Here is a 25783-nt window from a genome sequence, read left to right as displayed (position 1 = left end):
GTGGCAAAAACAGGCGTGGCGCCATTAGACCGCATTAAAATTCTGCTCCAAGCTCAAAACAAACACTACAAACACTTGTGTACCGTACATCCGCCTTATCCGTACAGCAGAAAATTCTGCTCCAAGCTCAAAACAAACACTACAAACACTTGGGTGAGTAATCCTTTTGTATTTTGCCAAACCTTCCTCCTCCTCCTCCCTCCTACCAATGACAAATGAACTCCTCCAGGAATCAAAGGAGCTTTGGTCAAAGTTGTGAAACTGGAGGGCTTTTTTGCCCTTTACCGTGGAAATGGGGCTCAAATGGTCCGAATATTTCCGTATGCAGCTACTCAATTCACTTCGCATCAAGTGTACAAACGGGCATTTCCAGTTCTGTTCAACGTCCCTCCAACCGTGTTTTGGGTCCAGTTCATTGCAGGTTCTTGTGCTGGACTTTCGGCAGTCACCCTTACATACCCATTAGATGCCATTCGGTGAGTGATATCCGTGATACGAATGAAAGAAATGCAGAATCGTAATAAATACATAGGTTTAAGCAAACAAAGTATTTTCATTCTTATCTGGCTAAAAAAGAATCTAGACCTTGGAAAAAAAATTATCGCCTCCTTTCAACTTTTTTTCATTCTTTTTTTCTCTTGCCTTTACTTCTTCATCCCTTGGGGATCATTTCATTTTTGCTTTTTAGCAATCTGACCAGAGCAGAGATGAAACTCCTAGATTGTGGCTCTAATTTAGCTACTCTCTGCGTGATCCAAGTTTAGCTAAAAAAAACAGCATTTTTGAGTGGTTTGCTATTTTTGCGAAAAAGGCAATCTAAGAACTTCTGCGAATATTTTTAATTTACAATATTTAGAATGACACGGAAATATGATGTTGTATGCAAAGCATTATATTATAAAACATAAACGCTCCAAAATGTCCAAAAAAGTGTGATATTTATCCCACTTCGAGACACAAAATTGCCTGAAAAGGCGACCTTTTGCAAAGGTCAATCCATCAAACTCCAAATTGATTTGATGTCCTTTCTCTTTTGTTTGATTTAGGGCTCGTTTGGCTTTCCAAACTCAAGACAATCGGAGGTACAAAGGCATATTACATACTGGTCAAAGCATATTCAAAGAGGTAAAACCCGCTTTTAAGAGCTCACTTCCACGGGTAATATGGCTTTCAATTTGGAAATGATGCATGTGTTTGTTTTCCCTCAGGAAGGAGGAATAAAAGGCCTCTATCGAGGGATTGTGCCTACTTACCTAGGCATGATTCCTTATGCAGGCACTTCTTTCAGCGTGTTTGACTTTCTGAAGCGAACTTTCCTGTCCACAATTCCACAATATGCGGGTCGGGAAGGACGTGGCGAGCAACTAAACACGGGCTTCCGCCTGTTATGTGGTGCGTCTGCGGGCCTGGCCGCACAAAGTCTGAGCTATCCATTCGATGTAGCCCGACGGAGGATGCAATTGGCGATGATGTATCCGGAGACAAAGCATCTTGGGTAAGAGTTCAAGCCGGTGAATTTCTTCTTAGAAAAGGGCATGATTAATTGACCAATGATCGTTTCTAGTCATGGAACGCTTGATACCTTAAAGCATGTGTACAAGAAAGACGGAATTGTACGAGGGTTGTATCGCGGGTTGTCGATCAATTATATCCGAGCCATGCCCATGCACGCTTTGAGTTTTACCACCTATGAATTCATGTGCGAGTTTTTGGGTATCCCATCAACAATGAGAGTCCCGACGGGTTGAACATGACTGAACTACACGATTTCAAAACTACTGCAGTGAAAAACTTGTCAGAATAGCAAAATAAACCGATATTGCTCTTCCTAGATTTAAAAAATCGCGTGAGTATTTGCATTTCTTAAAGCCGATATATTTATAAGGAATACAATAGTCCTTTTCATTGAGCGGAGGAAGCGCCCTCTGCTTCCTCTTGGTGCAGACAAACAATAGTAGAAAACAAAAGAATATGCTCTAAGTTGCCAGACTGAAAGAAGATATTATTTAATCAACAATTTATTGCCCAAGTACTGTGAACAAAATGAATAAGCCATCAATTCTTTTGGGAGACGTTTCAAATTCTCTATGGGTAAAATTCCAAACAATTATGACATGTAAACAATCATTTTACAGGAGGTTGTATACTATATGACTGGCAACGCTTCAACGCTTTAACAATCATCTTTTCCAATAAAATAGTACAAGGAAAAGCACAGTTTCAAAAGTTTTTGGTGATTGATCTTAAAAACATTAGTTTTTCTAAATTTAGCATTGGCTTTTTAGTACGATTGAATGGAAAAAGATGATGAAAAGTCGCTGGTATGCTCCATGTATAATATATATAGCTCTCTGTTTATCACTATTTGGGTGTATCAAGTGTTTTTAGTTTTAACCTTATAGGATTTGAAAGGTCTCTCAGAAGTGGTTGTGGTGTATTTACAGTGTTAGCATAGATCAGCAAAAAGTTGGTCAACGAAAAATATCTTGTTTAAAGTCAGGCATCTTAGAGAGTATTCTTGTATTTCTCTCTTTGTTTGTCCGCAACAAGAGGAAGGAGAGAAGGATGAAAAGGTCTGTGGTAGTAGCCCTAACAAGAAGAACCATTCATGAATTAAGGGAATTCCATTGCTAATCCAAAAGAAGACCAACGACAATACCTCAAAAACATTCACTAAACCTTTCAAGTATGATCTGCTTCTTCGATCAGGGAAACCGAGGAAGACTTCACTATTGGACATATACGGTAGGAGAGAAACTGACAACTTGAATCCTTATAGTTAAGTGCTTTCTCTAACAATTAGGTTTGATTGTCATAGACTGGGAACACATCATCTAACTTTGAGTCTAATTTAAAATAAAATGGGTAGTTTCGCCAATGTGTATCAAATGTAAATTACTAAAATGTACTTCATGTGGTAAATACTTGCAAAAGGACACAAAAATAATATAAAAATCTCAAATAAGTGTAAGGAGTTGGGTTTGGAATAGAACTTAAGCTTAAGGGTATCCATTTTGCCTTTATGTGATAAATACTTATCGATAATATGGTAGAAAATTAACATTGGAAATAATCAAACTCTTGAAGCTTTCCTAATGGTCATTACAATGTAGAAGGTGTTTATATTACAAATTCAAGTCAAAGAAAGAACACCTTGACAACTTTAATGTGAATGAGGTTTTTTTATTGATTGAGGAGACGTAAACTATGAAGCATAGCGAATATTGCAAGATTCAAAGCCAAGAACACCTGAAGTTTTTCCAAGAACAAATTTTAGCACTAATCTTCCCTAATCAAAATGCATTCTACATAGGGACTGGATTTGAAAACCATGAATTGTAGTCCAAAACATTTATTTCTTTTAATTGAAAAATTTGAGTTAAAAATGAGAAGAAAAATTCAAAAGGAGGGGGAAAATTGAAGAAAAATTGATTTTTCCCTCAAATAAGAGGAAATTGTTAACAAGATGAAAAATTGGCATATAATATATAAGAATAAAGGGGGAAAGTAATGTGAGTAGCTATAGGAAAACCAAAACAAATACAGGTCAATTTGGTGTGGGAAAAAAACGAGCAACGTGCAATATTGGGGGGGTTTTTGGGTCATCACAATCTTGAGAAGTAACAGGATTAGGGCAATTTGGTTACTTCTACCTTGGATGTGATGCTTCCACTATCATAAAGGTTGCTGTACCATTCAAGTGAAAATTAACTGGATATAATGAGGAAAGCGAACCTTTAGAAAGACATTCAACGATAATGGGTTGAACATGGGTTCCTAAGGCTTGTTTTTGAGCGAAGGCTTGGACGTTACACAGAATGAGCTTCCACTCACCACTTTGGGCAGTATATTTTCATACCAGTTAAACGTCCAAGGTGTTAGCTTCGAGGTAAGAGCTTTAAAAAACAGCCTTCTGCACATGTTGGTATTGTGACGCAATTAGTGAAACACTTTGAAAACGTAATAGAAGGGTGACAGCTTCTGATAAAGTTCATACTATTTTACAACTAAATCGTTTACCCTGATTACGTGGGTTAGGTAAAGGTTAAATGTATCTCGATTTTGAAAGCAGTTCGTTCATCAAAAATTTTCAGAACTCAGAACTTAATCCAATCACCAAGGTTTTAGTCGTTCCTCATTAAAAGGAACGGCGTTCAATCCCCGTTTATTTGGCTAAAGTGAACAGATCACTACTTAACTATTCTTTTTATAAAAAATCAAGTAGCGTTGCTCGCTACATTTACTTTCCAAAAATCCAAGTGGCAAAGGTTTTAGGATTATTATTGCCTCATTATAGATTGCCATGCTAGCACATATGTGGAAATAAAATGGGTTTAAGCATATCGTCAAAATAAGTTGAATATTAATAATTGAAATGCAACTCATTTGCAAATTATTTGCAACCAAAAGACAAGATATTCTCAAAAACCAGAATAAGGTGTGCCTTAAAACTGAATATAAAGCAGGATAAAGGGATCCAAAACTTCCAAGAGGCTATCCAAGAAGACCGCAAAACGTCATGATAAAAAAACAGCATTATAAATGATCAAACTTTAAAGTTTCCCTGCCAGTAGTAACCTGTTCACATACGAGGGGCTGGTCAAATAACTGTTCATTACCACCCCTTCCCCTCCAAATGGAGAACCAGGGCATACACATATTGTGTTTCATACTTACGTCAATATGAGATGCAAAGGGATTCCAGTTTCGTTCTAGAAAAAGGAACAAATCATTGCATTCCATTACTAGAACCCTGCCAATCACTAAGATCTTGGGATGATAGTAGGAAACAGTGGCAAACTTGATGAAGTCATGCGGTCAAGAGTGACCAAAGTATTCCAAACTTGCGGTTGCATATAGTAGGACTTTCAAATCCAAGGATGCATGCTGCATACCATGAAACTTATTCTAAGTCAATAGTCCAACCATATCTAGAACACGCTTCCCCAATTTGGCTCTAATAACCGCAGGGGGGTTAAAGAAGATTAAAAAAGTGAAAAAGTTTATTAGTTTCTATTTCAGCTATTACTTCAGTCAATAAGAACAGCTTCAATCCTAAAGTTTATATATCAGTACTCAGCGTACGAACGTACGAGCACCACTAATTCTCAATATTTTGTGCTCATGCCCTTTGCCCTAATCCGGGATTAACATGGCGTTAGCGATAGAAGAGGTATCACACAAGAAAACCGACTAAATCGATTAAAAAATTGTTAAGGGTTTCAAATCCTTCTTTGTACAAAACTGAGCACCAGCCCTCTGTATCCTGCTACCGTGCTTTCTTCGACGCTTCAATACATTAGATGGCTCACTGATTATTTTAGAAACAAGACTTACCCGTTTTTATGCTGAAAATCCCAGACCAGCATTTTGTTCCAGTGCGTCCTCGGCCAGTAAATTCGACGGTATAGTGTGACCAAATATTCTATCATAAGTTTTGAGCAACCAGGATACGATTGCCTTGGATTTGTTAAAACCCAGAAAATTAAAGGAAAACCCCACAGCACCTTAAAACTGAAGACTGTCTCTCACTTTGTCAACGTTTGTTGACAATGTCATTCATTGGCAACGCATTGACCAACCGACCTCATTGACCCTCATCCATATACTTTGGAATGTTCATTCATAAACAGGAATGTCAAACTTTCATCAACACGATTTCATGTTGACGATCTCCGGCTCATAGTTCTTCAACTACGACTGCAACAAAAATGAGGCAATTGCAGTTCACATTGATTCTGATGAAAATGCTTATCCCTTCACTATCTAATGCTTGCAATTGATCAGGATTCTTTGGTCAGACTAGTTATTGTTGGGTCGATCAAATCCCGACAAAGATCTTCCCAATAACTTGAACATGAACTTGATGGGCAATGGCGAGAAAGGAAGGAAGTTGTCCGAAGGGTTCAATTATCACTCTTTGCGTGAGGCGTGAAGATTCCGTCCCGAGTCCCGACCGAGGACACCACGCCAATGGACTACACGGACTTCCCAAGCCAATTTACTATTTCCTACCGGCTCTTCATTGCACCCAGGTAGTTCATAGTTACAACGACAACCAGAGGAGAGGTCCGGTCCATAGACACAGGGATGTGTCTGCAAAGGGGTAGGTTGTTGAGTGCAAGGAGACGGACTCTATTGGAAGGGTCCATTCAGACAGACAGACAGATTCTCAAAAGCTGTCCGCCACAAAGGATCTTCAAACAAGATTAGCCAATTTCTCGGCCAAATTCTCTTTGTCCACGGGCGTTTGTCCAAATTCTATTAACAAGATGTATCAGCACTCTACCCCTCTTGGTGAAAGATCTTTGTCACAGTTCAAGATCGGTCATTTGCTCAAATGAGCTCAGTTTGACAGACACATTCTGGCTCGTATCCGCACGCAGACATGCTCACACACAACATAGAGATCACTCTGGTCAAACCCATAGAACCAGATACCCTCCCAAACGGTGGACGGGATACCTTGGGTACTCTACCCTTAAATATGACAGGGATTGAGCACCCGTCCAGACAAGTGTAACTTTCTTTGTTAGCTGTCATTAATTACCAAGTCCATTTCTAGAATTGGAGGGTCTGCCACGTACAGAAAAAGGCGTCCAGCTGGTTTTTTTCCACCTCCTTCTTCCGAGGAAACAAGGTGGGAGTCCGAGAATCGGTCAATTACCCAAAATAAGTGTGTGCCTGTCCGTCAAGGAGATTTTTCCGAGTCCCTGCTGAGATGACATGAAGCGCATTTGAGCTTCACACCACAACTAGATATGTGAATTTGAAACGATTTTTTGCTGCATGCGCCCAAGTTCCATATTGCACCACTTGATGAGTGCTATTGAGAGTACTTATTGGGACTAACTTCTCAAGGTTCCCCATGTAGAACGCCTCCCAAAGGGTGCAAACACATGTTTTTCTACTTCATTTGCGGATGCAGCCGTTCAGCAATTTTTCGTTTGAAAGACAAAAACCAGTGAGTAACATGAAAACAAGAAAAATAGCTCACCCCTAGGTTTATTCCCATACAAACTAGAATTCTTCAAAATGTCAGAACATAAAAAAAATGTCTCATTGAAAAAGGTCGCCCACACGTACTTGTTAATGATCTAATGAAGATACCCGATGTTGAAGTCGATATCTCACAATGGAGTGAAAGGAGTCAATCAGAGGATTCTGTTTTTTTTCCAATCCGTCTGCACATTCTTGAGCCCCATATTTGAGATTGGCCGGATACCTTCTCCGGTTTCTTAGTTATTCCTGGTCACACTTCTCAAAGTGATTCTGTTCAATGATGCACGACAATGAGCAGAAGGAAATGCTGTCATGGTCAGTTTGAAAGGTAATGATTAATGAATGTCAACCCATTCATTTCCTCACCCTCTGGACTCTTCTGCCATTCCCACTCAACTCTGCTTGGCCGTGATCGAAGGTCAACGCCAAAAGGTCTTACTTATTCTCAATCCCCTCCCCAAATGCCAGCTTAGCATGTGTACGTCACCCATAAACGGTATGGTATGTCTTTGAAGAGCCAGGTTAACGTTGCAATTTTATGCAATTACGGACTTCCTGTGAACTTTGGGCGAACCCACCCTGGAAGAGCTTAGAAATGGGCTTGGCTCTCGGCAGGTGCTCGTTTTCACCTGGCAATGTAATTTGAGGACAACGATACTACCTCTTGTCCACCAGTGAAGAGTAAAGTGAGTTAGGTTTGATTTGGGTGGTACTGAGTAGTAACCCGACAACAGGTCTAGGGTCCGTCGAATGGTCCGAATTTGACAAAGGCACGAGCCAAGCCAGCTTTCACAGGAAATGAAATGAACTGGTACGAAAACAAAGCTCTTGTCGTTTATCTCTGGTGCCTTGAGGGGTTCATAAAGTTTGGCCAAGTATTGCTAATGTGGTTCAAATGATGTCCAGAGGTCTGGTCCCCACTATGATGGGGCTATTCTGGGAGGGTGCGAGTGATGGCATCTAAAACTAAAACAGATGGGATGCGAGCAACGTGATGTCGGGACATATATTCGTTTTGGTCCTTATGAAGGACACCCCAGCAGCTCTGAATGATCGGCCAACTCCTTTTTGGTTCAGTACCAAAAGCAAGTTCTGTTATGGAAACAGCAGATGCCTGACACTTTAGCGGCGGCTAGTTTCTTGTTCCGTTTGTCTTGATCGACTGTCAATGATTTGACTGCAGCCATGTGTAAGTGCACCTCCCTCATGCCAATGCCAAGAGTATTCAACCAAATTACCTCAGACCCACGTGTTCGTTCTCTCCTCCTTGAAGAACCCCCTCTTTTGGCAGGTCCGCACTTCAGATTATCTGGAGAGCTCAATTCAGCAACCAGGACCTCAACAGCGATGACAGCTGTTGGGTGCCTATTTGCCACGTGACTTATGTCACATTATGCTTCCAATTGGAGAGTAGGAGGGGTCTTTTTGAGCCGGTGTTTCGGTCCAAGATCAAGGTCAAATTTCAGGCGCGAACAACTCGACGAGAGACCAAGGGATACTTGAGCATTTGGTGCCTCAAATGTCAGAAAGGGGCCAATTTTAAGTTGGTGAGTGGGGCTCATTTACCTAAAGAGTTACGACATAGCATGACCGCGCTGGTTAATGACACAATTAATGTATACCCGTTTTCAAACGTCTCTATATTTCGTTGAAGAGAAAAGCTAACGTACTTTAGAACGTCTCAAATGTGAACATTGGGAGGAAAAGGTTCACAAATTCTTCCAACTTCATTTCTCAATCACACCCGTTCCTGTTTCTTATCAATGGACGATCCGTCAAGCTTAGCGATTCGTCGACTGCACAATGGTAATGATCTTTTACCTTGGGATGGAGTGGTAGGTAATGATTCATTCCAAGCTGAATTTGTCAATACCCAATGTTTATGTTTTCATCGGGGATCTCGGGAATCTCCCGTCAATGACGGACGCTACCCGAACTGGACAACTTCCTTCCTCAAGATCACGACGACGACCACGACGACGAAGACTCGATGACTATGATACTTCCAACAGAGCCAACAAATCCGACTTCATTGCAACATGGACAAGATCCTGTCCAATGTTTGGACTCCTTGAAACTGACCAGAGTTTCGTGATAGGCATATTTGGATAAACATCAAATGAATGGGTCAGTTTAAAACGAACAAATCGCCTATTTGAGTGATTCCGTTTCTTTTCAAGGAAAGGTTGTCGCCACCGGTCGACAAGAAGTCTACGAGTTTGAATTTTGCGTCGGGAAATCAACCTGACAGAAAACATTAGGCATTGATATTCTTTCAGCTCGGTGGAAAACGGACGGATATACTCATAACATCCGATTCTTTTTAACCAGGTGCGCGAGCTAGCAAGATTGCAAGCCTCCACGAGGCACTTGAGCATGGAAGCATGAAAGCAACAGGAAACCGCGAAATTTAGATAGATTTTTGCTACTCCATCCCCCTTCAAAGCCATTCTCCATAGACACTAACATCCCTTCCTTTGGCCATGGACGGGGTTAATTAATCTTTCATGATACTCGCCAGTCCACCGAACGCACTTCTTACCCCTTGTTCTCTAGAACCACGGAGTTACACATTTGACACTCAATGGTTGAACGAAAGGCAAAAATCTCGAAATGTATCCATTTTTGTGCCTCGAAAATATTTGCTCACCAAATACAGTCAAAGTCGGGCTCAGCCCATAAACAAACAGTCTTCAATCTCGGATTTCGATCTTCCGGTGCCAAAGCTTAAGCGTGCTCATTGTGCACGTATTACTACGTACAATGACTGCAAATGCATCCACCCCAGACCCACCCACACTTGAATGGATGAAAGGAAGGGCCATCGCATTCGGGAATCCCTCTTTTTGTCACCAAACGGGTCTATTTCTTCCTCTCCAAGTCTAGTCTGGAATTGTGGCTTTAAATTTTGGGAATCCAAGTCTTGGAATCCCATTCATTCGAAAAAAAGTTCACATGGATTTAAACGCCTGCCATGCTGATGAAGAAACAAATTGAAGTTTAAAGTCATGGATGGTATTTCTCGTGGATGTTATGTTCATTCCGATGGACTTCCTGTGAATCAACAACAAGAACAACACCAGCACCAACCGCGAAGGCACAAACGCCACCGAAGATGAAGAAGATCAAGAACGTCCAAGGCAAAGTAAGTGGCACATGACAAAACCATCTCCCGTCATCTCCAATCCACTTGGGTAACAAATGAATGAAAGCTTAATCACCGAGCTCGGCCACAATGCCTCATGTCCAGGGAAGGAACGCTTCTCCATCTCAATATGGTTTTACGACATTCAATGAGAGACCTTTCCCAGAACGTTTACCAGTACTATTTTTAATGTCTCTCCACCCCTTAATTGGCGAGCGAATGACCAAATGATGGTGGAGCTTGTTCGGTAACTTCCCATTCAACAAGCTCCAAGTGAGACTGTTGGTGTGTGCGTCTCTCTCCGGATGAAACCAAGCATTACGAACTTCTCACCTTTGTCTAGAGTACGACAAGGTGTGGGTACACCGCTGTATACCGCTAATGCTTTGGCCACCAGCCATTCACCATGCTGAATTTGCTTTTAAACAACTTGCCTCATCAGGAGCTCCAGCCACTATTCAACTCGGTTGGGGGGATCGCGGGTTTCGCCGGAAGCTGAATCATTGATTATGGCGACTTGGCAGGATCTCGGAGGAAGTTTCCATTGCGAACCAAACTGAGGGATTGTCACTAGTTTCCAATCATTTTCCTGGCATCCATATTCACGTCATACGAGCTTGGCGATCAGGTTCTTAAGTGAGACATTCTTATGGTGATCATTAGGGATCTTGTCGAGCTTTTATCTCGGGTCAGTCAAGCACGCATCCGTGGGAAATGAACTGACGTTACTGAATGATTCGGTTCTGTTGGTTCATGTTCTGTAAACTATTTGTAGTGGTCTTTGAACCTATGCGTTTGAATTTGTGACCATTTCCAATGGACATCTATAAGATCTCCTCAATTCTGCATCCTCAGAAAACGGCCACCCCATTTGGAAATAGATATTGACTTTTTTTAATCTTCTATGTTCTTGGATTGTTGCTATGTATATCAACCGACACTTCTGATTTCAAAAGAAAGGATCCACACCACTTTTTTCAACCTCTATGGGACAGCAGTATTTTTTTTCTCCAAACTATGGCAGTCTTCAGATCTAATAGAAGTCAAGCACTTTGGTCATTGACTCCAATTTAGTTGTTCCGCTTGGCTTGGGTTCTCAATTTTGGTGCAGAATATTTGACTGGCTGCTAGAACAACAACAACTTCCACAGCAAAATTTACTTCCCATGTCTACACAATGTATGTACACCATAGATTGTACTATTCAGTACACTGACTCTTCAACCACTTAAGACGATGGTCCATGTTTATGGGATTTATTTAAGCATGAGATGGCAGGAAAACCGTCATCGATGATGAACCATTTCAACCATTAGGTTTGTCCGCCCTACTAGTATGTGTTGTACACAGTATGTAGACTTGCATTCCTGGCGTGACTGGGCCCACTTGTTCAGAACTTGGAGACGTGAGGAGATCAATGAGAGACCTTATTAGACTGGACGGATTAGTTGTGAGGAGGTTGAGAAGTTATCATCTTAATGGTTCTCAGGGCTGGCTCAAGGTGGAATGTATTTTTTTCCTTGGCTCCTTGATTTCAAGACATTTCTCGTTCTCAAGAGCGATTCTTACCCATTGATTCATTTCATTCACTCTGGATGGATGAGAGTTTTCTCAAAGGAAACAAGCACTAAGAGGAAGAAGAACTGGAAGTCCAGCCACGAAGAATCCCAATGATCCGGAACGAAAAATGCCTCATGATTACTGTTGAATCACTTCAAGATTTCCGCGAGGCTGTGTCATTTCAACAACGTGGGAACACTGTTGAAGAGAGGAGTATTCATAAAGAGGTTAATATTTCGTAATGAGCTAAGATGACAGTCACTGTTTAAGGCTCTAAACTTAGGATGCAAGAGAGGCGAATGAGATTGGTTGGAATACACCGGAATTAGCAACATTACTAATTTCTCCTTGAACCCTTAAAGTCCTCCTAGAGAGAGGTCTGTGGTAGCTTCAAGGGTGGAATTAATTTCTTTTGCCTTTTCACTCCATCATTTGCACACAAAGCACTTGATAATCGAGTTGATGAGGGATTCAATTTCCGATCTGGTGGGAACGGCGAAACAAAGTGATGAAAGCCAAATTGTAGCTTGGCTGAAACCATCAAGATGAAGCCCTCTTGGATCAATTGGCTTTAATTGAATCACAACAGCAAAATTTCTTCAGCTCGGTTGGCCTCCAAGAAAATGTCTCTTCCATCGTTGTAGCTTCATTGGCTGACTCAATCATGTTTATTGTTCGATTGATTGGAGGATTTTGGTTCCACTAATGAAGGAACAGCTGCTCTCGAGAGCAAAAATAATAACACACGAGATGCTCACAAACCAATTGAATGTGCATTCCAATTTGGAATTGACATAACCGAGAGGTGGGGGTGCCTGGTCAGTGCTTGGTTGGTAGGGGTTGCAAAAGTGTCGAGTCCTGGCGAGTGGTTGAAAGGCTCATGCTGACATCATCGAACAATTGGGTTCCTTTCATTCAACTCTCCACCAGGATTTGATTACCCAGCAGGTCACCAACAGCTGCTCTGCAATGTTTGAGCTGGGGGAATGCTGGTCAGCCTTAAAGCAAGACTACTCTGCATAAGCAAACTATGCATACCTGTAATAAGTAGACGACAAATAATGACCTATGTAAAAACTAGAGTCAAATATGTATAAACTAGACATGCTGTAACATATTCCGGCAAAACCGATTTGTAAAGAGAAAATCTGCAAGTCTGATCAAAATGAAATGAAATATGCTTCAGGGTAGTGCCACTTGGATCGCTAAAATGGAAGGATATTGCCCGAGCCAATATTGAAGATGACAAAATTGAAATGAACGAATGTGCGTGCAGTAGAAAAACAATGAAGAGCGATTTAATCAACGAACCTGTGATCCTTTATAAACCATGCCAAATCAAGTGAAAGGCACATACACTGGTATGATACTGGCTCTACAAGACAATAATAATCTTAATTGTGAGGATCATTGCCTCGTTGGGTTTTCAGTGTTCACAATTGTAAAAGTTCCAATTCATTTTTCCCATTTTGGGATTCGACATAACAGGCATGAGAGTTTTGTGGGTGTTGTTGCATTGAAGTCTTAAGAAATGAATTGTAATAGAATATCAGATACCCAACCTGTGATGGAGCGTATTGAATGAGAAGGACTATGATGCAAATGAGTCAAGATTCAATGTTCAATAACCCTGTGTCATATAATAAAAAATCATCCGGTACTTTCAGTGTATCTAGGAGCTTTAACCGTAGGAGACATTGGTCAAGTGATTTCTGACAAAAGCGGCAAATTTCTTTTCTAACTCTGGACTCGATGATGAATAGGGATAGAATCTATTCACATCCCGAGCAATGTATGAATAGATGGATCGCCGCCATGAGTAGACACAGAAGAGCACCAGCATAGCAGTATCCACGATTTGACCACATTTGATTGAAAATACGAGAGTCCCGTTTTCGAGTTGCGGTTGGTTCCAGAGCAGAATCAAAGCCAGCGAAAGCGACCAAAAGGACAGAGGACTTTTCAATGAGACACAATGGAGTTACATATTGGCTTCTGAAATATATGGTAGTGCGGCAATGACGGCAATGAAGGCGAGGAGAAAATGACACTCGCTTGACAAGACAGGTGTCACCGAGACCTGCTGTTTGCCTCCAGCATTGGAAGTGCTGGTTGAACTACCTAGAATTGTAGTTTGAACCCTTTCGATAGGACATAATATAAGTATAGGGTAGCATTATGCTCGAACGCACAGAAGAATCAGATTGGCCTAACAGGTCCAACCTTAATTATTGATGGAACCGCTTGAAGTGTTCTTCCCCTTGAAACATAAACAAGTCGTATTATATATACCAAACTTGAAGCTCAATCATAGAGAAGAGAGACTCGACGGGAGAGAGTTTGGCGCGGAGAGATGAGATGATGACGTATTACTGGGTTCGTCTGAGAAATCAGTTTTAGGGCGGAGTCAGGAGCTGATCCTCCGGACAGGTTATGAAGCTATCACAGATAAGGATCAAACTAGATGAAAGTCCATTTAGATCAAATTCAAACTCATTAATCATCATTTCAAGTATTTTACATGTCACAATCCCAAATAGTGGAACATAACAGGGGTGAAATTCGAAGGGGGAAACAAGAGTCTGCATTTCCGAAAGGATGGCAAAAACAGGAGTGACTAGACAACCAGGAAGTGCATTATCCTGTCGAAAACCGCTATGAGTAGCCAAAAACCTCTTTCCAATCCAACAATGGGAGCTAATCGGGACCTTGAGTGGCTCAAGTGGAACTTCCGATCATCATCCGGACTGTGCTTCTCGCCCTCTCCAACCCTGTCATGACATTGTATTGACGGATCTTTTTCCCGGTTGGTGTCCTCCTCGCCTCACCCTTCAATTCAGTGTACTGTACATACGTACACTAAACTTCCACTTTTCGCTCGATTCAACTTCCTTATCAAGTGCTGTTCTCCTTTCACTCCAATCCTGGAGAGTTCAGACCCCGGGGCTTCTGCAGCAGGTGACATCTCCCGAGACAACTTTGCGTCTACCCAAGTGGAAAGAGCAAGCAGACACTTCCTGGACTGAAAATATTTGCGTCCATCCAAGTTGGTCAGATCGGAGGAAGCTCGTGACAGGATTGGGCTCAATTAATCAGTGCGTTACTCTCACTTGACCGGTTCTGACTGAGTTGGGAGACAAGACTTAGTCCCGCTGATCAGGATGGATTCGCTCTTGACCGGATATTTTCTATCTCCGGATCATTAGGCCAATGGATTTGAATAAATAAGCAATCAGTCCAAGGTTTTTCGATATTTATTATTAATGATTGTTGGGATCGATAGTGGGATTTGGGGGTGGATTGGAAAATGCATTTACTTACTAATATAATCATGATTTGATTCTTTGACAATGATCAGGAGGTTGATTGATACATGAATCAGACACGATGAATAAAAGGGGGAAGGGATAATCGAGGTAACTTCTGGCTTTGGTATTGGCATGAGAAGGAACGCGGAGATGGGTCCAGCTACCTACATAAACATCTCTGATTAAGACAACAACTGCATGAATAGACTACATATATATCACAGATATATAATAAACGATTGGGTTGACGACGATTTTTCTCGACAGTGACGCAAGCCTGACGCAAGCAAGCTTGACATTCGCTCACGATTGGCGAGAAGGGTTATTGAATGGGGCTCATAATCAAAAGGTCATAATCAAGGGAAACGAAGACAGACTGACTGTTGTTCTTGGCTTTGGTATAAGTTGATTGGGAGAACACATTCCTCGGGGTAGGTCACAGCACTTGAGAAACAACTACGATAGACAGGGCGGCACACTTTCACGTGAAACAAGTCAACACCACCGTCACAGCTACAATACTCCAACGCAGCGATGAGTGCGCGAAAGAAGCCGAGGCTCGACTGGCTCCCGGAATGAGATTGTTCAGCTCCCTCTGGCGCCACGAGGGTAAGGCAGTGATTCGCTTTCGAGGTCGACTCGTGGTCGACACCAGACCCACAAAGCATTCGTAGCCGATCATATCGCGGCGTTCGGTGTAAGTGTAGATGAGGCCGTCCTCGCGCCACTCCCCCAAACATCTGTATTCACGCTCTGAAATGGAAGTTTGCAATTCAGGCATCCAGAACAAGCATTTTCTCACGTTCTCTCCTCAAATTTGTTGCTTACCTTCGAACACCTCGGATCGGTTGAAGCAGTTGAAGATGGTGTAAAACATGATTTCGGGGTTATTGCAATCCGAGTAGAGCTTGGCGCATAGACCGTCCGTGTCAGGGATGACCCCGGTGTACTCGCCAATGATCGGATAGGGCGTGGGGTCGACCACTTCCGTACGACCCTGAGTGACCCAGGATTCGTTGGGAAAGTTCTCGTCGGAGCACAAAGACTCGTCATGACTGTCGGAGGTGTCTGTACCTGAAGGCGAAAGACAAGAAGAACGAATGAAGATTGCCGCCTTTACACGTGCCAGCCGCCTTTTGCCGTTCCGATCCGCTTTTGTTTTATTCAAACCAACAATCAAAGGGCTCCGTTGTCACTTTTTCTAATGGATGAGCTTGCAAATTATATGCATATGAATCAGAACGCGCACACTTGAGTCTGTTCCGACATCATCAAACCTATCATCATCAACATGACTGGATCAGGATGTTCTTTCGCGATTCATTTGCATTCCTTTCAATCATGTTAGAACTAAAAAAATGCACACCTTTTGAAAGTGAAACCCACCAATGCGTATCGCAATCACCATAATCATAATGATCCGGCCATTGCCAACTTACAATCCTCCTGTACTATAGTTTGACCACATTGCAAAATGTCCCAAATCCTCGTTCACCGCAACCAAAACGCTCCTTTGGAAAGAAGCTGCATGAGCGGAATGTGTCGAGGGCACGAGAATTTTGGCCGTTCGTCGTCTCGAAACTCAGGAGCGAATCAAGCAAGCACTTGAGAGCAAATTGCCAGAGGCTGACTTTCATTCAAACTCTTCCCATGCTCCAAAGCCTGAAGCAATCTGACGTGTAATTTTGCGTTGATTTTGCCAAATTACGAGCTCACCTCGCCCAACTAGCCAACCACAAATGGCTCCAATGTCTCATATGTTGACAAGACCAAAAAGAGGTCATTTTCCTTACGCTCTCCTTTGTCCCGTAATTGCTATGCAAGTTTCCAATCAAAAGACAATCACCACTCTTCTGTTGGCAGTTAGTGAGTGACTTCAACGAGATCACAAAAACTCACCGATCTGAAATTCAATGGCGTTTTCCCCACGATTTTTCAGCCAAACGCATTTATAATGCTCGTCGCCACATTGAGTCCGAGCGTAGATGAGGAACCGATCCTCGTGGATTGGACTCAATTGTCCTACACAGCGAGCCGTGTAGGTCTTGAAATCTGATTGATCCTTCAGGATCACCGTTCCACCTTGAACATGTACATGTTCCCATTTGCCCTGACTCCATTCTGGGAGCTCGCAGGATCCGCCAAAACTGCCCGTAATAGCAGCATACTGCAAGTGGGCGGGCCAGGGTTCCATAGGGCGGGGTTGTAGGGTCAGGGTTTCATAACCATCTTTGGCTGAACGAAGATGGTTGGTGCACGTGGAATCCGAAGACAGGGCCAGGTTGATTTGTCCTGTGTTAGCATCCTCTGTGTAAAGCTACAAAAGAACCGAAGAACATCAGTCAAATGACCACTTTCCCACTTTGATCTCTGAACATCTTCATGGTGGGATGATAAGTAGATAGAGGCACGTTAAAGGGGGGGAGGAGGAGGAGGAGGGGTCGGTGGTGAGAAAATTCTTTCCATGTATTCACTTACAGCACAACGGTATCTTGGCCGGGTTTCCACTTCAATTTGCGATCCGCCTTGAGATGTGGCTTGGGTATCCATAAGAGCGATATATCTATGGCCATCAGGTCCCTCCCAGTCACCCAGACAGTGAAACGACATATCTGCAGAGGGGGGCAAGAAATGGATGAAAGATGATAATCAATGGGTGTCTCTCTCGAATTTTTCGAGGATCATGTGCATACCCATATCGCCAAAAGAGCAATCTTTGAAATTCAGATTGAATCCAAAGCCATAGGGACAGTCCGCAATCTCAGAGGTGTGGCTATTGCACTCCAAGCTGTTCTCTGTGCCATCATTCACGGAATACGTGAAACTGTAGACACCGTTGATGGGACAATAGGTTGGACTCACGGCGGGTTCGCCCATAAACCCTTTCGTTCCTAAAATGATGAAGATGTGAGGTACTTACAAATTTGCAGCAAAACCTGCGAGTCTGGAAATTCAGAGGAAATCTCCCAGGGAACCAAAACAACAACATATGCTGTTAGTATCTGTTCATAGATCTTCGTGGTGGCCAAGCCCTACATGTGCGACCACTCTGCTAGGAACACTTTAGTAGCTACTGTTTCTGTTGTAGATTTACAACAAATACAGTTCGCATGGTGTCGTGGCTTGAGATGGTGGAGAAATCAGTGGCCAAAAGTTCTCACGGTTTCCTCCAATCTTCTTCCTCTGCATTAAGAGAGTATCTGGACACATGATTGTCAATAAGTTGCAATTGGCAAACCAGAAATCCTCGCATGCACTACACTATCTGCGAGCTACGAAAAGATAAAAAGTTAGATGCTAAAGTCGCCTTGTTTAAAGCCAATTCCTCGAGCTCTTGGATCGCTCTTGTGAGACTTCATGATTAACATGTCAGCCTATTCAAGAGCCTCATCTGACAGGTCTAATGACGCTTTCCCACCAAAAGAGGAGTCCGACAAGGAGAGGAAGTCACTCCTTAGGAGCTACTACTACTTGTACCGTACGTGAATTGTCTCGTGGATTCACAAGACTCGAGCTTGATTTTTTTTTCGTCTTTCTTCTCTCGAACTCAAAAGGAATATGTTTCGAGCACACGACGCGAGTCTTCGCGTTACAGCCCGAGGCCAGAAAAGTGCTTCTCATAATGAATGGCGCTACGTTCTTACATACACACACACACACACACAAACCACAATAAATTGGGTCATTTTACATTCATCCACGAGTCACTTACTGTAAAGCATAATCTCGCGGGTTCGTTTTTCTCGGATCGTGATATCGTTGGGACAATCAGCCGTGGCCCTTTCCTCCGTAGTATAACATTTGTCCAAGCCCGCAGTGTGGACTTGGAGGACATTGGAAGATCGAAGGACTAGGTTGAAGCATTTGAAGCACGTGATCCCACCTGTGTCATCCTTGAGAATGACATTGTTGCCAATTCTTCGGTGGCACACGCCCCAAATTGGAATGGAATCAAACAGAATCGAGAGCGACGAATACGAGATCGTTGGCACACCAGACATAATAGACTGGGTGACGAATTCGCCTTGGAAAGCCGCGGGGAAATAACACAATCCCTGCACACCTGAAAGAGGAATTGGAAATGGAATACATTGTCATGAATGTGGTGTTGGTTGGCAGAGTGTTTTTCGTTTCGTTGATCGTAATAGATTTCTTCGAGATGTTCAATGCTTCAATAATAGTGTGAGGGTGGTTACTGGTTAGGGAGTAAAAACGCCTTAGCAATAGCGATTTCGTCTTAGCTATGAGGATCAGCTTGGCCAGTCAAGTATGGACGGATGCAAACCAAAAATTGCTGGATCTCCCTTCTCTGATCGTGCAGCATGGCCATGCTTTGGAACTCCCTCTAAGTCAGTGCTATCGAAACGACGAGCTCCTCGCAGGGAGAAGTAAACCGCATGGAAATTGCCTTTGGAAGCCTGCTCTTGCCCTGTCCAGTAGAGTAAGCACGATGATCTTTCAGTCATTGCACTAGAACAACACCTGCTTCCTTCGACAAAAAGCAGTCATGGAAAGGTAGTCACCGTCCTCACTTCTCTCTGGACGTTTGCCACTCATGGCACTCGATGAAACTACAATGGACTAGTACATACGGACTTACTGTACACATAGAGTAGGACGACGGGCGACACTGTTGAAGTATTATTATGGATTGGAAGCCACCTCCTGGAACTGTTCAAAGCGTTGGTAGTGGAAGCGTTGATGGTGGTGGTGGCTCTCCCACAATACCAAGTACCAGTGTGGATGATTCTCTGTGACAGCAGAGACAATAATTTGAGGGGGCTTGACTGCCAGTTTACTAGGTACGAAGGTTATGCACCATGAGATGGAGCAAACCACAGGTTTTGAAGTTCCAAGCGATCCCCACACCGAGCTAAAAACACGGCTTGAAAATGTACAAAAAAGTACTTTTAATGCGCGAATGATCCGCTTCATTTATCGACACACACACCGCCTCCTCTGATAAGGCTTTACCCTTGAAATTCTGTAAGTCAGTGATATGCTATCAAAAGTATCGTTTACACTTCAAGGAAGCAGATCTGTTCTGTCTTGAAGCTGACGAGTGCGTGCTCCCCCATGGCTTAATTTCGCTCATTGCCTCAAGCCAAATCACGTGGGAAAACCAGGAGCTAAACAATGTGAAATTTGGTAACTTTTTTTGTTTTTTTCTCTTACTCTTGTCAGGACAGATTATGGCTCTCATGGATTCTCCGAGCACAAGCAGCATTCTTTTATTGCCCCTCCAGGATTCAAAGACGAACGAATGCAACTGACATTTGCCAAAAAATGTTCAATTAGCCCAAGGGCGAGGATAGATTGAAACCATGAGGAGGCCGCTGACGACAAATAGTACGCGGTCATTCAGGCCATAAAACTTCATTAGTCCACAGAGACGAGCGATGATTATCATCTTGAAAAGCATCATCATCATCATCATCATCCCGGTGTCCTGATGGTCTCAATAGGTTCTCATTAGCAATTAAGAGAAGCTCTAATTGTGGAAACGACTCTTCAATTTACCATGCGTCCATGACATTTCGGTCTCTCAAATGTTTCGAAAGCCGGTTGGCAGTTTTTTCGTTCTCGGTTATAACATGAAGGTTGAACGTTTTCCCATGAATCGTGTGTTTCCCCGAAGCATCATGGCGGTGTAAGTGATGATGATGATCATCATCATCATGGACGTCATTAGCGTCGTCAACCACCTTAGAAGCTTGTTGAGTGGAAAAAAACTGGGTCCTATCGCTTCCCATGGACATGGGCTCAATTCATTTTCCGTTAGCGGAAAATGAACTTCTTTTGATGGGCATTATTCTTCTTCTTCTTATTTCGACCCGATGTGAATTTTTGATCCCAAGTGCCAACCGTGACCCGTGACTAAATGGAAACCAACGGCAATGTTCTCTTCCTCGTTTGGCAACAATTATTATCATTAACGAGGACTAATCTCTGATATGATACAGTTATCATCCAGGCGTGGGTGGCAATCTGGGAAACTGGGATTTAATCAGGACGTCATTAAAATAGCACCAAAGCGAGATGAGCTGGTCGTTGGATTATCTCCGATCTCGAGCATTCCTAACTTCCACTACTCCCCAAAGACACAAACTCGTACACACTGGTAGTCTATCTATTATATTGTCTATATTGTACCGTTCCTTTTTGAACTTCATGAGCTATGAGATGGAGGAGGGTTGGATTGGGGTGTGTACTGCAACAAGGCTAAACAGGAAGAGGCAGCAGCAGGTGGGAGGATGGATCACGAGACTCTTCGAGGGTCGGTATAATCCCAAATTTAGGTCCCTTGATCTCTTTCTCTCCCGCTCCCCCCTCTTCTCTAACCCCCTGGTTCAGACGACGTTGGTGTCCTGCCTTCATGTACGAGTACATACTGTACAGTGTATGTGGTAATATGGATGTGAAGGCATGAGAGCTCATCATCGCCAAAGATCACGTGTAAACATGAGTCAAGCCGGAAATTCGGCGCTGGACCTCCGAAAAAGATTCACTTGAAACAGTTGTCTGGTTCAGGTTTGGTAAATGAGTCAAGCCAGACAAGGGGGAGTGGGGGAGACCCGTTTCCCTCGTTTCCTGGCTTAACGTGACTAGGAATATGTGGACGTACTACCTACATTCAGTGTGCTTGAGGAGTAATGTGAGCTTAAACAGAGACTGTTCGGAAAGGAAGCTTCATTGGGAAAGGGTTGAGGATGGGAAGTTGTTACGATTCCACTCAAACAAGTGGATATTGAATGGCCAAGTTGATCTGCATTTCACAATAGACCTGCTCTAATGACACAAGTTAGCTAGAAGTACGTTTAGAAGATACCGATATCGGACCTTTAAGTCCGCGAGCAGACAAGAGATTCCGACAAATTGTCGGACATAGAGAGTGACTGCGAGTTTACAGTTTCTCTTTTTCGATACTAATAAACAGCAGGTTGGTATTCCTTTTGTTGTCAAACCTACAGAGCCGTCCATGGAATGTTTTTTTCCCATTCAAACCCCTTTTGATCGATAGAACGACGCACTCGAGAGTGTCGTCTTTTGCAGTCAATCAAAAACAGTGCACCACTAACAACAACAGGTCTACTTGGCAGCATCTCTGCCTCCGATGGTTCTTTTTTCAATTGCGGTGTGGCAATAGGTCTGTTGGACGATATTTTCGGTCATAAACCATATGACACCCTATTGGCAACGACCCGTTCGTTGGTCCATCCAAAAGCTGCAGCTGTGTTGTCTCTTTCGCTCTCTCACTGTGGGTGAATCTATCGCTCACTAATCGACTGATCGACCCTTGAAAAGCTTCAAAGAGCTCTTTCTTGCACTAGCAACTAATCTCGGAGTGTTCATAACTCAAAGATGGATAACTTCCCGCAAGACATCTTGATGCGGATCTCTGATTCAATAATAAATCTACAAATGCTCTCCAAATTATGGCGATTATGGACAATGGACAAACAGCTGGATCTCATTGAATGGAAGATTGTAAGAGCCTGAATGGACAGCTGGATAAAGGCAGCCGACAAATTTGCGATCATGTTTGAGCATAGAATCCCCATGAATAGCAAGAAGAAGCATGCTCGCAATTCCAAGAAGCTGACTCCACCCTTCACACCTCGAGCCAAATCAATTGCAGACCATTTTCCGTTTCATTTCAAGGACCTCGAGCTTTTTGTGGCGTATTTTTCAATAATAGCGGGTAAACGTGAAATTTGGTTGGGAATTGAGATTAAATCTCTCTGAAGTGTTTGTTCAGGTTCTTTTGCGACAAGAGTGACAGAGGGAATAGAACGACAAGTACTCGAAAATTTATGACTTGAAACACTTCAAGGAGGGTGTCGAGCGAAACGATCCCCCAAAATGGTGTTCTGTAAAAGTCTGTATTCTGGTTTGGTCCACGGGTCGTTTGTGGACAATATGGTCTCCTCTTCCAAGCAGAAATTAAGGCATTTCTGGCCTGATAAGACCTGTCATAAAAGATAACATTTCTTCGTTTCCAACTGGCTTTTTTCGGTACTTAAGTTTTTTTGGGGTCGTTTCTTTGGGTTGACTTGGGCAACAAGACATAAAAAAACCGGAGCACCGGGCGCTGCCAGAGTGAACGTATCAAAAGATTAGATCCGTATTTTGTAGGTGAAATCGTCCAAAACAGATTTCGGAATGCTGACTGGGCGAAGGGAGTCCGATTTGAAGAAAATTGAAAGGAGCGGAACGAAATTTTGAATTAATACACCTTTAAACACGAGTGCAGAGCAAGGTGAGACACCCCCTTGATTTTGTTGTTGGAATGCAGTTATGACATTGCACGGATTGATTCGATATTTTCCACGAATCACATGAACAACGACTTTCTAATAAAACCTCATGTGGAACTCATAATCAGGATGATACGCCACGCTTTTACTATCCTCATTGGACATGTTTTTCACAAGCATGGGCAAAAGAGCAATAATCCCAAGAAAACATCGAAATACAACTTACCTGTCAAATCCGAGGTAACGACCAAGGCGGTCAAGATAAAACTAAAAACACTCGAAGACATTATGAAATGTGGCTGCAAATGGCTCAATTCATACCAATACAACACCCGGATGAACACTGCATTGCACCATAATCGTTGGCCGTAGGAGGACACTTCACAAATATATTCCTTCTAGTCAAACACGACGTGATCTATCCTCGACGAACTCTCTTGAATGACTGATTCGTTGGCAATTGCATCATTTGAGCTGAAGCTTGAACTAAGCGTGGAATCCCACGGCGGTATCAATGTCCATGTCGTTCTTTTCGCCGAAGCCGATATTTCAAGAGCTGAAGCCGTTTGACGTGAGTCAAACAGTATCGCACGCGACACGATGGCTTCTGACGTGAGGAAGAAGGGGAAGAAGCTCCTACGCGGAGGAACAAGCGTATCTCAACGGGGAATCGCGGGGGAAGTGGCCGGTGAGCCAATGATCGTGGAGGGATGGCTTTCCCGTCGTCTGCCTTCCGATCACAAGAATTATATATTTCAAGATAGCTTGATAACGGCACTCTGACGCGATTAGAAGATGCAAAAGATTACATAGGGTTCAATAAATGAGAGAACCACGCCTTAGTCTCATGTGCAAGAATCACAAATAGCTCGCACTTCACAGGAGTTGTTAGCTGGAGTGGGATTACTCATCAGTGTGACCAAATCAGTTTAAAAAGTCACATTTGTCACTGATGGAAACATTGAAACCTCGTTAGAAATTGGGATAGGCAGAGATTTAAACGTGGAAAAACACCAAATTTCTCTTCAGGCCTCCCAGGCCAAAAAAAAGAACTTTCCTTTTAGCCATAATATTTTTTTCAAGTTGAGAAAAATGCGAAAAAGCAAAAACTGTTGTGAAAATGTGGAAAAACTGAAGTTGCAATAATGCTAAAAGAACGGCTGCAAAGAGGAAAAGGTCGCTTTTAGCCCCTTTTAGCCTCTTTGCTGCATTTTCATTTCTTACGAAATCTAGGCACTCAACTGTATTTACTTGGATATCCATTGAGTTCAAAAGAAACTAACACTTTTATTCTTACAATGTTTGTCATTAGGACAAGCTTTTATTGGAGCGAGTCACCGAGTTAAAAAACGGCCACATTTAATATCTTCTGTTTTTTTCTGATCAATCCCAAAGATGGCATAATCCCTTGAAAGGAGCAGACTGGAATGCGTCTCCAGCCTGACACCAACTTTTGGCATCCATAATTTGAAAAAGGGATCGAGTTTGAATCAGACATATCTCTCAATTGACAATAGTCAAATCATTCTAGGGTTGACACTTGTTTCTTTGTGGAATTTGATAATCCTGGAGAAAAGAAAATATCAATAAAAATTTGTTTCCCGATACAGAACAGATGATGAGTTGCTTGTTGCGGGCCCTCTCAGCCCTCTCAATACAAGTTATCAACCCTGATTTCGTCGCCACAAAAAAACAGGGTGTCCAAATGATCAATAAACGTTTGCAATTTTTTAGAAGGAATTATTCATGCATATTTCAATGCACCTATTCAAAGGCATTTGGGGTATCTAGTTTATTAAAATACATTGTCATTTTTTCATAACATATACAAATCTCGATACAAGATCAATCTCACACCAGGTTCAGACTAAAATATACCAAACAAAATTGCAATTACATACAAGGATACCATGATGTGAATGATGGTGATTAGACTTCTTTTTTCGGTTTTTCAAAAATCTATCAGCACTAAAAAAACCGAAAAAATGTTGAATCCATTTCCCGCCTATTCAACGGGCTCAATTTGAATTTATTGATCGATGAGACCCGGGTATTGAAGATTGGTCTGGAATGGTTTGGAGGAAGTTATCCAGGTCCTCCTTGGAGATGGGAAATGGATTTGTTCCAACAAGGATGACCCGAAGGGAGGAAGGCAGTTTGTTGTAGAGTGTTGATTGGGCCTCTCTCAAGAAATGAGTGGCGCAAGATTGATTGATTTAGTTGTAATAGTTCCAATGGGGTTGGATACATGTAACACATTCATTGGCTTGTTGGCAGGGCATTTGTGTCGTTCCTCAATAAAAGGAATGAGTTACAGTTACGGTTACTTTGGTCAAAAATAGTATTTCGTTACACAGCCATTACTCAAAAAAATGCAATGGCGTTACTCGTCACAATTACCTTTACTAAAATTTTAGATTACCAATATTATATGGTTTACCACATCACGACCATTCTTCTCAAAAGAAATTGAGTTTTTTGACGCAAACAGTCCTTATGCGTAACATTTG

General features: G+C 42.5%; 2 protein-coding genes across 2 annotated transcripts; one reads left to right on the top strand and one right to left on the bottom strand.

Annotated features, from left to right (window-relative positions):
- The first annotated feature begins 116 nt into the window (after positions 1-116).
- On the top strand, positions 117-1831 carry LOC131885997 (solute carrier family 25 member 16-like). Its single transcript, XM_059234199.1, has 5 exons — positions 117-153; positions 230-476; positions 1047-1125; positions 1209-1495; positions 1565-1831. Exons 2-5 carry the CDS (start codon positions 304-306, stop codon positions 1746-1748), a joined length of 723 nt encoding a protein of 240 aa, XP_059090182.1. The 5' UTR covers positions 117-153; positions 230-303; the 3' UTR covers positions 1749-1831.
- A 13112-nt stretch (positions 1832-14943) lies between these two features.
- LOC131886899 (uncharacterized) lies at positions 14944-24182 on the bottom strand. Its single transcript, XM_059235351.1, has 7 exons — positions 23500-24182; positions 18728-19078; positions 17709-17906; positions 17494-17627; positions 16915-17332; positions 15844-16089; positions 14944-15768 (listed from the first exon to the last, which is right to left on the bottom strand). Exons 1-7 carry the CDS (start codon positions 23558-23560, stop codon positions 15497-15499), a joined length of 1680 nt encoding a protein of 559 aa, XP_059091334.1. The 5' UTR covers positions 23561-24182; the 3' UTR covers positions 14944-15496.
- Between the last annotated feature and the right edge of the window lie 1601 nt (positions 24183-25783).

Source organism: Tigriopus californicus, chromosome 9 (genome assembly GCF_007210705.1).
Source record: "Tigriopus californicus strain San Diego chromosome 9, Tcal_SD_v2.1, whole genome shotgun sequence".
NCBI lineage: Eukaryota > Metazoa > Arthropoda > Copepoda > Harpacticoida > Harpacticidae > Tigriopus > Tigriopus californicus.
Note: the sequence above shows the minus strand (reverse complement) of the source record. Positions and strands in the feature narration are given on the sequence as shown.

Excerpts from the sequence above, each read along its gene's own strand:
- LOC131885997 (XM_059234199.1), top strand. The coding sequence starts at position 304 with ATGGTCCGAATATTTCCGTATGCAGCTACTCAATTCACTTCGCATCAA. Across the intron at positions 1,126-1,208 it reads GTCAAAGCATATTCAAAGAG|GAAGGAGGAATAAAAGGCCT; the intron begins GTAAAACCCGCT and ends GTTTTCCCTCAG. Across the intron at positions 1,496-1,564 it reads CCGGAGACAAAGCATCTTGG|TCATGGAACGCTTGATACCT; the intron begins GTAAGAGTTCAA and ends GATCGTTTCTAG.
- LOC131886899 (XM_059235351.1), bottom strand. The coding sequence starts at position 23,560 with ATGTCTTCGAGTGTTTTTAGTTTTATCTTGACCGCCTTGGTCGTTACC. Across the intron at positions 17,333-17,493 it reads GGCCAAGATACCGTTGTGCT|CTTTACACAGAGGATGCTAA; the intron begins GTAAGTGAATAC and ends GTTCTTTTGTAG. Across the intron at positions 16,090-16,914 it reads CGCCATTGAATTTCAGATCG|GTACAGACACCTCCGACAGT; the intron begins GTGAGTTTTTGT and ends TTTCGCCTTCAG.